The 13,742-nt window shown below is 36.8% G+C and overlaps 1 protein-coding gene across 1 annotated transcript in view; it reads right to left on the bottom strand.

Moving 5' to 3' along the window:
- Positions 1 to 119: 119 nt before the first annotated feature.
- fbxl16 (F-box and leucine-rich repeat protein 16) overlaps positions 120 to 13,742 on the bottom strand; it is a 33,633-nt gene continuing 20,010 nt past the window's right edge. Inside the window, exons 2-7 of the mRNA XM_061026509.1 lie at positions 11,409 to 12,120; positions 8,559 to 8,801; positions 7,863 to 8,128; positions 7,070 to 7,154; positions 6,533 to 6,596; positions 120 to 4,553 (exon numbers count right to left, since the gene is read on the bottom strand). Coding sequence (XP_060882492.1) covers positions 4,405 to 4,553; positions 6,533 to 6,596; positions 7,070 to 7,154; positions 7,863 to 8,128; positions 8,559 to 8,801; positions 11,409 to 12,113 — 1,512 coding nt within the window. The 5' untranslated portion in view covers positions 12,114 to 12,120 and the 3' untranslated portion in view covers positions 120 to 4,404. The remainder of the gene's footprint in view (positions 4,554 to 6,532; positions 6,597 to 7,069; positions 7,155 to 7,862; positions 8,129 to 8,558; positions 8,802 to 11,408; positions 12,121 to 13,742) is intronic.

Genomic DNA, 13,742 nt, shown 5'->3' with positions numbered 1-13,742 from the left:
AATAGGGAAATATGCATGTGTGAGAGCAACTATGCAAATAATCATCTTAGTTTTTCCCAGAAATCCAAACCGTTAACTGACCACATCAGGTTTTTGTTCACAGACCTGTTGGTGTGATGTTGGTATGAGTCAGTCCTTTATTTAAATGGTCTAAAACATCTGCAAAGTACCAAAGCACAAAAGCTGCTGGTCATCAGTCCAAAGATGGTCTTCAATCAAAGTAAGATAGTTACAGGCACAGGAGAGCTAAAAACACTGAAACCAAAACAGCACACACATTCTTCCATTTTCAATATTATCAGTAAGCTGTCTGTATTTATTTTACTGCTTACTAAAGTTGTGCTGTACAAGGATTGTAACAAAATGGTAACAAATTATGACCCAAGACAGTTGGCAATGATAGAAGTGACAGGAATCATTTTCTTTAGAAAAAGTACCCTAGATAATGTACACCAGAAAGGTTCACCGTTAGATGTTTGATGAGAAATACATGACTGTGCATGTCTGAATTCAGAATATGTAAACTTACATTTGTATCATTTGGAAGCTTATTAAAAGCAAAGATCTGAAAAAGTGAGGAAAATCTGTAAAGATTAGTGAACAAATTGGGAGCCAGAGTTTGAGAAGGCAGCAACAGACCAGTTTGTGCAGTACACATTTTGAAAAGAATGTTTTCAGCATGATAGAGTACATTATGTCTGGCCCAATTATCTACTTATTATTTCACTTTATACAACTCTTCATCACTGACATTGAAATGGCACATGAAACATTTTGCATGCTTATCCGACACAGATAATTAAACAGAGGATTACAGTAAACAACTGTCAACTTAGTTTAATGAAAACAACATCATTCAGTAATAAAAAAAAAAAATACAAAACATGAAATTTTGAATGAACCTTTCTAATTTTTCGGTTTTCTTTGGAAAAGCAAAACTGTAGTTGAATTTGATCAGATGCAGCCAATTTATGAATGAAATCCATGATTTGTACAAACTCACACAAGTAAAGCACAGTAACTCTGCAAGTAGGCCCAGAGCAGTAAAATATGATCAAGAATTGTAGGTGTTCCTTCCAGGTGGCCATTCATAAGTAAGATGTGACATAATTATTAAGTTCCCATTGAAGGTTAATGTCAATAATATACTTTATTAATCCCCACGAGGAAAATTCAAAATCTGTGTAACAGCACACTTTCCATCTTAAAACTTATGCTTTCACAGAGCTAGTGAGCAAGGCGCTAGTGTAAATCCTGACTCTTACCATGTTTAAAACTTCCCTTTTCAGCAGTTTTGTCAATAATAAGCTTCCACAGGATCATTATCTTCTGCATGAACAACTCTGAGATGTAACCCTTTGCCATATTAACAGATAATGTAAACATTGCTTTTCCACCACAGGGTCAATCTTAGAGGTCAAATGATTTCATATATACCATACTCTGTATTCCCACAGTCAAGACAATGACAGCAAAATACAACCTGTCACTCCTGGTTTCTGTTCTTAATAATGGACCCCATAGCAATACAAAGATGACACACTAAAACAGAGGAAAATATACTTTGCGCATGATGAAATTTCAAAATTGAAGTCAGTCTTAATGATGTGGTCACTGGTGTTCAAAACAGTGTGTTTTCAATGTAAACAAGTGGATTGTTTTACTAAGGATTCTGAAATGTAAAAAAAAAGAAAATAAAGAGTTTTATAAACAAAACCAGTGAACATTGCATAACCCACTGCAGGCCCAAATTTGAAGCAAAACCCATGTAACAAAATCCTTTGAAAGAAAGGCTCCTTAATAAATAAATCCTGAAAATAAGCAAGACATTGTTTTAAATAAATACATAGATAAATAAATAAATATACTTATGTACAATAAAAGATTCAGAACCTCTAAAATTAGCCTATCCAAACAAAAACACAGACCAACCAAACACATGCATGGTCTGCCATGTCAATAAAGTTATCAGTCCACTTCAGTGTAGTCAGCAATCAGCCAGAGGCAAGCAGCCACATGTGTATGTGCTGCTACAGATGCATTTGGCACAATCTAACACTGGCTGACCCTTATCCAATCCCTTCAGATGGCAGTCAGCAACATCTGGGAACACACAAAGAAGTAGAAAGCAGCACAGTGGCTCATTGTTCCGTTCATTCAGTCCCCTTAATAAAGAAAGATTGCGGGAATGGGAAACAACTTCTGACTGAAAAGTTAATTGATTTTTACTTGATAGCATCAACAACCTCTTTCGATGTTAAATAAAAATACTTAGTTAGAAACGTTAAATCTTCCCTTGTTACGTATAACCAGAAACACTCTCAGAAGCTTTTAAGTGTCCATTTTTTCAAAATGAGAAACTAAAGCCTAAGAAAAATAGTACGTATTTAGCACTCACCTTCACCTTTTCATAAATAACTCTGAGTAATCTTTTGGTCTTTTTACAACCTGTCTGATCATCTGACAGTAGTTTTCCCAGATCCAGTGATGAACTTTCTAGTTACATTACATTAAGACTTTTCATTTCTCATAACAACCAAACTGCAGAAATAAGAATTTGAAGCCAAATTTCAAAGATTTCATCTTAAGACATGAAGTTAAACGTTCCAGGCATAACTTCATTCTTAACTGCCTCCCACAACATCCTCTATCTATTCAAATTGTCAAAATAAACACGTAAATCCTCACAAGACAACAAGTTACACCGTATCAGGTTGAAAAGCAACAATTTATGAATTTCTTGAAAAAATGAAGCTTGTTAACCCTTTTGTAGGTTATTTTATGCTGACGTGCTTTCAAAGGCATGTTTTCCCTTTGAAGGCATTTTATGGTATTAAGTTCAATATAAACTCACATCTCATTTTATTTTACAAACATTATGTTAATCATAATTACAATATTTCAATTGCAATTCAACCTTTTAGTGTTAGACCAGTCGTCAATTGTAGGGCTAGTGACTAAGAGGAGCATTTACATGATCCCATTGAGCTTAAGAAGGTTAAACATGATTCAGGATTTAAAATAAATAAATAAATGAAAGGCAATTAAATAAAACATTCAGAACAGTCCAAACAAAGTCCAATTTTCAAACCTGCCACTTTACAGGGACCCTGAGGTACTGTCACAGTATGACCCTGGTTTTTAGTGGACATTGATAATACTGCTGATTTTAAATACTTGTATCCCTTTTTACCTTTGAAATAGCATCACTGCAGCCAATGAAGATCATTTGTTTTAATTCGCACAGTTAAAAGATTGAGAAGAGTTTAAATCAAATGATGATGCCAAATGGGGATAATATCATGGACATTCTGCCCTCTCTTTGATTCACTTTTTTGTTCTTTTTGAGCTGCCACAGCAACCAGTTTCATGTTCAAAATCCCAACTTTCACAGTTTACAACAGCTTATCCTTCAAAACTGTAAATTCTGTAAAAAAAAAAAAAAAAAAACGTTTTAAAGAGAACATTAAAACAATGAGCCCATTAACTTCAACACTGTAAACTGTAACCATTTTTCTATTTAAAGTTTTTTTTTCTGATTTCTGATAAGACACACCAAGGGAAAAGTGTGCCCAAAAGAGAGAGTCCAATTTACATACTGCACACAATAAGGGAGGGAAAGAGAGACAGAGAACTACGATCTCCCAGTTTTACACTTTATGGTGTGTATCTTTAGTTTTCTCTGATTCCTGTTTCTCCAGCTGTTATCTGGAGTATCCCTCTAAACAAGAGAAAACAAAACCTTTGTACCTTCTGAAAAAAAAAAGAATAACAGCATTTATATTTCACAGAATGTAGGAAAAAGAAACATCATCACTTATGGTCTTTAGGACTTACATTTGTTTCACTTACCATATACAGTATGTGTATGTGTGTTTACAGTTCATTAGCTCACGTATGAGTTCTGCCATAGCAGTTAAAACCTTTAAGTCTCAATTTCCCTTTTATAGATTAATCTATGCTGTAACTGGATCCACATGTCACCCCTTTAAGTATCAATTAGCCGAAAAGAAAATATCAATGTCTTTAGAAATGCACCACTCAAAAAACAAAAGCCTTCTGTTGTTTAAAAAAAACCAAAAAAAACAAAGAATCTGTCTGTGAGACAAGACGTTACACCAATCTCTTTCCTCCCCAGCGTCTTCTTAAACGAAGCTCAAACTCTATCCCATCATCCTGGGCCTGACATGTACCATTATCTGCCTTCCTGCTTCTCTGTCAGCCTGTGGATCAGTCAACTCAATAGGGTAAGGAGGAAGACAGGGGGCAGGTAATGAGTAACTACATGATATAGTAGGAGCAGTTCTGTATCTTTGCTGACATTTGAGAAAAGAGTGATGAAAAGTTATTAAGAAGAAGGAAGAAGATTGGTGAACTATTGGTTGTTGAGAGGGGTTAGTGGTCTTATTCAATGACCATGCAATGTGGCAGATGCTGGGAGTAATATTTGAAGAGCTCAGCAGTGGCTCCAGGGCAGTTGGTCAGTTCCAGCTCCTCAAGCTCCTGCAGCTGAATGAGGCCTGACAGACCAGTGGTAGTCAGCAGAGGGCAGCCTGAGAGACAGCAGGAAGGGAAAAATTAAAAGAGTGAGCTGGGGAACAGAAAGGTGCAGATTCAGCCAAAAGATTACAAAATATTTCACTGCAACTAATAGCAGATTCGTCTAATAGTTCAATTACATTGTTTGTCTCAATTAATCAGATTTGGCAAAGTTAATCAATAAGTTAACTCTAAAATAAAGACTAAAATAATTCTTAATTTAAAAAAGACACTGTTTACGTTAACAAAGACATTAACTTTGATATAAGTTACTCAGTTAATTCTGTTAATATTTACTAGAAGTTAAAAACTACTGTTTATGTTCACAGGGATAATCAAAAACAACAAAAAAATATATGCTTTTTGCAATGTCAATAAAATAGAGTTCTTAAGAGACCATGATCATCAAAATGACACGTCTGTAATGAAAACCTTCAAATACTAGAAACTTTTTTCATATATCAACTCCCCTGATGGCCGACCTGCCAGCAGGCTGTAAGTGCGTTTTCTTTTCACTGTCATGTAAACAACTGCTTTTCTGTATATCATTCATGCTACACATTTCTGGGAAGATTCCAGTGACTCAGACAATGATATCTATTTTAAGATCCACTAAACACACAAGCCACAATCTAAGCATCTGACAAACAAACAAACAAGTCTTTCTGATTCATTTTTCTTACCATCTCAAGATTTACTGTACTAGTCTGTTCATAATACTCCAACAAAAATGGTCCTGCTACATCGGCAATCGTCCCCACGATTCAAATCAGGTTAAATGTTTAATTCCAACATATTACATCCATAAAGATCCACAGATTGCTTAAAATTATCAACTGCGGTTCGCCTGTTTTCTCTGAACTTATTCATGTACTCATACCTTTCAATTGACACCTCATCAATTGACCATTTCGACTCAGTGTTCCTACTATAACCAATGAAAGCCTGAGTGAAGACTTTCTTTTCCTCCCCTTCATGCCTGGGACTACACATAATACACATGTGTGAGGCTGACTTGAGTTTACCAAATTTAATTCAAGTAGCATAAATAAGATTAACCAAATGAAACCAAATTTACAAGTTAAATGTTCCCATAATTAAATGTTCTTATTAACAACCATGTTCAAAATAAATAAAATAAAAATACATTAATGCCGATAAATAACAGAGTAATAGACGTGTGCCTAGCTCTGAACTTAATCCATCACTCCTTGGTCTACAAAATGTGAACTTTAACAAATAGCCACAAAATCTTTTCAAATCTAGTACTTTGTTTTGTCTCATTATTTTCATAAACCATGTAATGAAACCAAAATATATTCACTTACTGTGACTTTAAAATGTAGGAAATTCTTATAAATAAGTCAGTGGAACAACAAATCATTTGGCATTTTGTTTTACACTATGACTGTAAATAACCATTACGAATAGTTGCAGATTATATTTTCATGAATTTACTAATAAATTGACGTTCATGAAGCCCTTAAGTAACAACTGTAAAACATTTGCATTTTCCTATAGGTTGGGCTTGTGAGTATTTGGAACATGGATAGTTTGTTCTGCGTGTAGTGGTAGAGAAAAGCCAATAGAGTAATTCAAATAAGAAGGGTTTATTAGGTAAATGTTTTCATCACCATCTGATCATTATGTCATGAGATGTCAAAGTTGATACATTTTTATTGTGGCGTTTGCTGTGTATCAGATATTAGGCCCAGTATTTTAAAATCAGTTAAGTGGGCCTACTGTATATGGTTCTATAAGCAGGCTCAGGAAGAGAACCTGTAGATTTACATAAACTTCCACAGGATGGTTCAGTGGTTTGTGGACTTATGCTTTAAAATGTTGATGTAGTTACCTAAACCTAGCTCACTTTTTGCTCTGTGAGATTGCCTGTAAAATGTTTTCTATTTTATAAGGTCATTGGCATTTACTGTAGGCATAAGCCGCCTGAATATATTGATGGCTGTTCGGTAAGAAGAAGCAAAAAACATACCTGCAAGAGACAGAAGACGGAGACTCCTCATTCCAAACAAATGTTGCAGTCCAAAATCTTGCACCTGCAATTACACACCAATATACACACACAATCACACATTAGAGCCACAGCATCGAAAATCCTTTTCATTTTGACTGTGACTGGCACTTTAAGGACTATTGTTTGGACTTAATATATGCACTACTACTGTATAAATGAAGAATCATCACATTAGCATCAAATATTATGTTGAAAAATAAAAGTTAAAGATTACAGTTCATGATTAATGTTGCACTATAAGAAAGGTCAACTGATCATGGAAACCCAACAAGGTTCATTCTGTTGGCTGTACAGCAAAACAAATGTAATTATGTACAGAAACGGTTAATATTACACATGTAACCCATGTTGATGTTGTTGCTGAAATGTAGGTTGCTTAAAGCATATAGTGTACCTCATGCTTCATTTTCTGTTTGTTTTTTAAATGTCTTTATCTGTGTGTGTGTGTGTGTGTGTGTGTGTGTGTGTGTGTGTGTGTGTGTTTGTTTATTTTACCTGACAACACCAGCGCAGATAGAGGCTCCGTAATGATGACATGGTTGACAAGTAGCCTAAGCCAGTGTCTGTGATGCGCACACACCTACAATTTAACACAACATTAAAATTAGACATGACTATCCCTTTTGAATAATTCACTGAAAATGAAAGCTTTCCCACATCGTCAGTCTTTTCACAGACAACTATTTATAAACTGTATTGTCACATTTCATAATTAATAAGAATAACATGATCAGTAGACGCTCAAAGGCCCCTTTCATCATCTTACATTGAAGCAACGCTTAAAAAGTATGCAAACATAATAAAAGTATGCATGCAGTAAAATGTCCCCTTTTGTCAAAAATGAGCACAAAAACACTCATCTCTCAGACATAAAAAAAAAAAAAAGTCTCACTATAAGTGGAACATATAAGTACATAAACTCTGCTGTTGATTATTTCCAACAATTTTACTATTCCGGCCTATTTTGCATTCTAAATTAGATTGTTTGTGTCTGTGAGTTATCTGAGATGCTGAATTTCAAAACTTCCTGGTAAATTATTGGACTATTACCTCCAATTATAACAGATACCTTACTGAGCTTAAGTATGCAAGGATGCCCAAAATAAGTTATGGCTACTTGGCCCCTCTTATAGGTACTGACATGAAATTTACATCAGATACAATTTTATTCTTTGTCATTTCTTTTGAAAACTACCTTAACTTATATTTGTGTTGACTTGGGTACCGTTCATATCCCCCTCTATCTGCATTTTACATGGGTGAAAGCACAAGATCACAAGAAACTGACCTGTCCAGCACTAGTTCTTCCAATTTATGCAGGTCACAGGCAATGTACTCAAGGGCCATGTCAGTGATCCGAGGGCACCAAGATAAGTCCAGGCTGCGAAGCTTACGCAGGTTCTCAGCAACCAGCTCCACACCATCGTCAGTGATCTTAGAACAGCCAGAGAGGCTGAGGGCAGTCAAGTTGGGAAGGCTATGTACCATGTTGACCACACCGTGGTTGGTGATCTCCCAGCAGGAGTGAAGCCGCAGAGTGTGGGTGGTGTAGCCCTGTTGATTGAAGGGTAATGTTGAGTATGCTTCACTTGTGGCACCTTTTGTAAACTATCCACTCGTTCTGAATGGGAGGAGGTAGGGGTTTGCTCCATATCAAGGTTTCTCAAAAGTAAAGCATTTCTGGTCTATTCCAAGAGTACATCCTCATAGCAAAATCAGAAATCCTCAATTAACTATGCCTCAAACAAGGTTAAAACATGTTGCTCTTTGTATGAAAAACGCCAGAAATGTTTACTTTCACTCCTGAATCAAACCACTGACGTTTACCAGATTGCCTTTTTAACATTATCACATAGAAAATTGTACAAGATTAAGAAGTAATTCTCCTAGAACCTATTTACATTTTTCCAAAACATTTGAAATTGCTGTGTGTCAACGTGGAAAGTAAATCACCAAGTTGTTTTTACTTGTTTTGAAAGCCTACCTGTTTGGCTGTGAAATAGGCCATGGCTGTGTCAGTGACATGGTAGGCCTGAAGGCTCAACTCTGAAAGGTTGGGCAGGAGCTGAGAAATAGCAGCAATGGCGTCATCTGCCACATTAATGCAGTCACTGACGCTGAGGGAAGTTAGCCGGGCATTCAGACTGGACCACAGGCCAGCCTCTGTAAAGTCGTTGCAGCCTGAAAGTTCAAGGTGCATCAGGCCTTGCATCTGCTCCAACATGACCTGCAACAAAAAAGCAGTTTCAGTTTAATTCACTAATGCAGCTGACAACTTGTTGCTACAGAGACATAAGAAGTAGTTAAAGAGAACGTATCAAATCAGAAAAGTAATTAAATCCTGGATTTCAGAATATAAAGACCAACCACATTGAATGAACACAAACGAAAGCCTTATAAATGTAGTTTTTGAAAGTACCCTTTTACTGTATATGTGCCTGTACAAAGTGGTTAAAATGTTATATGCTCTGCATAATGTTTGAGCCACATTACAGGACAATTTATGTCTCTGTTGGAACAGACAATAAAGTCTATCTGTCTGTCTGTCCTTCCCTCTAGCCATCCATCCATTCATCTAAGTTTAGTCATTTCCCAATTTAATGTTTTTCCAAAAAACAGTTTGGCTCTCAAATTCTGTCACCTTTTAATGTGAAATATAAATATTCCCTTGACTAAAGTTGATTTTTGTTTTGAATGCCACCAAATAAAAATCTGCTCAGAGATTCTAGGCAAACCACTTCTGAGACTCTATTATTCAGCCTACTATAAAACATGCATCATCTCTGACACTAACAACACAAACAGTGAATCTGAAGTATTACCTTCAAACAGAATGAATCCCAAATCAAAGCACATTGAAGGCCTCTGAATATTAGTGTGGTGTATGAATGTTGTGTTACAAGTCTTTGTATATTGTCTCTAATTTTTATGTTGTTAATGGAGCTGCTTTGATGTAAGACAGACTTCAGACATTGTCTGACAGTAAAGTCCTATGAATCAATCAGTCAATACCCAACACTTCCATGAATGGTTTTCTAATGAGAAATAATTACCACATAATCTATAATAAAGAATAACTTTATTTACTATATTGACTTGTGTCTCCTGTTTGATGTCCTCAGCTCTTGACCAACTAGTAGTGGTATAGACCAAGAGCTCCACAAATTAACAAATAAATGTCAAAATTCCAATAGAGACAGCATCTAAAAACAATTGCTGCTTCTTATAAGGACAGCAAAATCATTCAGAAGGGGTGAAATAATTGTTGTCTAATTTGCCCTCAAGTAAATCTTTTAACGGCTCTATTTCTGTTTAAATATTTTTTACTCAGGTAGCAATAATAAAACATTCAATATTACATATATTTTCCTCCTTTTAAATTAAATAGAAAAGAAAAAAGAAAATAATAGGCAAACATACAAGTCAACAGGTGTAGTGAGTAACACTAAATGAACAACTAACGGCTCTATTTCTATCAGTCAGAGTCATGTCACTGCAAAAACTGCTGCTCATACATATCTTATCCTTTGTAATCAAGGCTTTTCAAGCAAGTTGTAGCTATTGTAAATAAACTCAACTCATCCTGAATATGTTTCAAATTAAGGGCTTACCCAGAAAGGCTTTTAGCTTGTGGTAAGTATCTGTGTGCAAATGATCAAGTTATTATGATAAAAACTTAGCACTGAGAGCAAATAAGGCAAAGTGGAAGCAAATGAAAAAAATACACCAAAAGAAACAGCATTATGCTAAAAATCCTAGGAGGAGGCAGAGTGGTGTGGCCAAAATTATTAGAACACACATATGTATTAGGTTTCAGTTGTTTTTGTTGAATTGGTCATCAAAATACCCATAAAACAAATGAAATATCTACTAAGTCATCGTTATGCTCTATAAATCATAGAATAGAGCCATCATAAGGACATTTAGGTCATTTTCCTTTCAAAAAACAAGCTAGGCCTATTTCACTGTCAATGTCACACAATCATGTTCCTTCACAGAAGAAGCCAACAAGGCCTATCCTGCTCATTAAGTGATTGGTAATATTAGGGTTTTGTCAGTGAGGCCACACCACCAATTGGTATAAATTCAAAGCCTCTAGAAGTAGTCTTGAAGCACATGTTTCTCTTCTTTGAATATAAGGTGAAGAAGGAGCTAACGAGTGAGCAACGGGTTCGAATAAAGGCCCTTTGTGATGTTGGCTGGAGCTACCGCCGCATAGCCAAGGACTTGAGATGCAGTCCAAGCACTGTAAAGTACATTTTAGACCACCATGATGCCACCAATTCACACAAGAACCAAAAGGGGAGCGTTAGAAAAAAGAAACTTTCAGATAGACAAATGAAGCATCTACTTTCATCATTTTCATCATCATCAATCTCAAAACTTTCGATTTTTTTTGTTTTTAGTGGCCCTAATACTCCGTCGTACAGTAGGACTCACTTCATCTGATATTTGTTGTGCTAAGAGCAACCATCTGCATATTTCATGAACATGAAAACAAAAAAGTTCAATATTTTTAGATCTGTCAGGTGTTATAACAATTATGGCCACCACTGTACTTTGGGCTGAATTCAGAAAAAACAGGTGAAATGGCATTGATTTTAGCTTTAAGATATAGGGTTAAAAATAAATAAATAATGAAAACTGGAAATTTCCCAACTGAGGCATGCTGACTATTTTCATGGACAAATGGACACCCAAAAAAACAACAGAATGGCTGAGTACACCTAAGAATGCTCTAATCTTCCAGGCTTTTTTAAAATATATACTTCACTTTTCAGACCAGGCAAAAATGATCATCTTGTATGTCATTTCCAAACAAAACCTGACTCACCTCCAAACCAGCATCTGTGATGGTAGACCTCTTAAGGCTCACCGAGCGAACACCTTTCTTGGACAGTGGGTAATTGTCGATGAATTCACAAATGTCCAAGTCTGACACACCCACTAAGCAGAAGGACTGGAAGCCACGCAGGGCAAAGGCCTGCAGACTAACAAATTCCTTCTCCCCATTGGGCAACAGAGTATATAACTCCTTGGCGTGCAAGATGGGTGTAATGCTCTCCCAGAACTTGGGCTGGTACAGCACTTTGCGCCATGTCTTGCATACCTGTGCCAACACACATTTTTCAGCTGTAGTGAAATACCAGAGCAATCGGTTGAGCAGCTTCTCATCCAGGACAAGCTGGCGCTCCAGCAGCATAGGTTTAGGTAGAGTGAGAGGGGGAAGCTGACGAAGGGATGGCTTCAAGCCCACTATAGGTTTTCCAGGCTCAAGATCAGAGCCCAAGAGTGAGGCTGCTGAGTTGGGAATTCCAGGGCCGTCCAGGTGGTGGTGGTGAAATGGAAGAGATGATGATGGAGGGGGCAGGATGGAGGGTACGGAGGAGGACTGGCAAAGGCGGTTCTTGGCAGCTGGTGTCCCCTTGGTTATACTTGCACTTCCCAGACCATTGGGCTGGCTGGGAGGCAGCTTAACCATACCATTGCGAGTCACGCAGGGAGACTTCAGCTCACTGGGGGTGGACATGTTCAACATTGGGAACCTAGTAAAAGAGAAAATATGTCAATACACTCATATCTCAAATACTTTTCACACAGGAATAAGCTGCACATTTAAACATATATTGCTATATATTGCTATGAGTAAAATTTTAAATAAAACATTTTGTTTCAAGCCAAAGGCATGCTTAACCACTATGAATATACAACGTTCCATGGAAAAAGCGATTACCAAAATGCCACCAAGAGTAAAACTAAACAAATTTAGTCATTGTGCCAAAATGACAAAGGCATTTGGGGATTGAATTTTCCATTTGTTTCCTCTAGTAAGTACATGATATCCTATTCAGGGATATATTAGAAAACAATAAGCAGCTTTGATTTATGTCTCTAGGTAATGTGATAACGTTTGTTTTTTTAGAATTAAAATCCACTGGTGTAATATGTTGTACAAAATATGTTCCCCAATCCAAAAATTCTCTGATACATTTCTGTTCATAGAGTATTTATGTGAATTCAAGGTGGCATGATGAGGATGTATGAAGACAAGCCATTATAACAAGACTGTTAAAATAAAACTAGATCATAGATCTTTGTCGTACTTTAATTGTTTAATTCTGATCGATCATTATTGGGGCTTGAGCACTGTCTGTGGTTCGTGGACACTACTTTTAAGACTAAAGTGGCAAATGTTGCTAGAACCTTCTTGGATTGCAAGGACTAATTTATTAATTTTTTGACAAAATGAATTGAATATAAGCAGCCTTAAGATATAAAACTCTTAAATTTTGAGGCTTCATTCGTCATTAAATCTTTTCCCAATATTCATCCATAGACCACTAGTGTAACAGCACGGTTCAGTGTCTTGTCCAAGTACACCTGAACATGTGACTGCAGGAGCAGGGGATCGAAAAACCCCTGACCTACCAGCTGAAAGACGACAAACTCAACCACTGAGCTACTCCCTGACAAACATCCAGTTTAAACTGCAATTAAGGATGTCAAAAATGTTAAGGGGTTCCGGTCTAGCGTTCAACATGTGAGGTCTAGAGCTCCGCAGAACACTTTTATATTTACACCTATTCTAGCATGTGACATATTTCATATTTCTTCACATACTCTTTTCTTTACATTTTTCTCCATAGCAAAATGCTAAATGTATCAACGAGCTGGGGCGCTCCGCTACGGAATGGAGCTCATCTGTCATGGCCCTGGAAAATACGGTGGAATGCCTAAAGTCTGATGTGTGCAGTTTGAAGGAAAGTGTTTGGACTTGGAGGGCCGCAGCAGTCACCTTGTTGGAATTGAGGAAGGCAAAGAGAGGTGCAATACACAACAGTTCTGCACCAATGCTTTGAAATAGAAATTGAACCCTTGTTTAGATAGCAGACATCGTTCACTGGCATCAAAGCCCCAAGAAGGAAAGCCAGCGAGGCGGTGCATCACGGAGACGTCAAGGATTATAGCCTCCGCACGTTGAGTCAGAAGAGGCAGTTATCGTACAACGGAAAAGGTTTGAATATTTTACCTGATTACACACCAGAGGTGGCCAAGAAGCAAGCTGCCTTTATCGATGTGAAGTGGCTTTTAAAAGACATCCCTGATGTAACTTTGGGCTTCTCTTTCCAGCTAAACTCTGGATTAGCTTTAAAGGGGAGGAACGATC

Source organism: Labrus mixtus, chromosome 20 (assembly GCF_963584025.1).
Source record: "Labrus mixtus chromosome 20, fLabMix1.1, whole genome shotgun sequence".
Classification (NCBI taxonomy): Eukaryota; Metazoa; Chordata; class Actinopteri; order Labriformes; family Labridae; genus Labrus; species Labrus mixtus.
The sequence above is the reverse complement of the archived record's forward strand: the minus strand, read 5'-3'. Positions and strand labels throughout refer to the sequence as shown.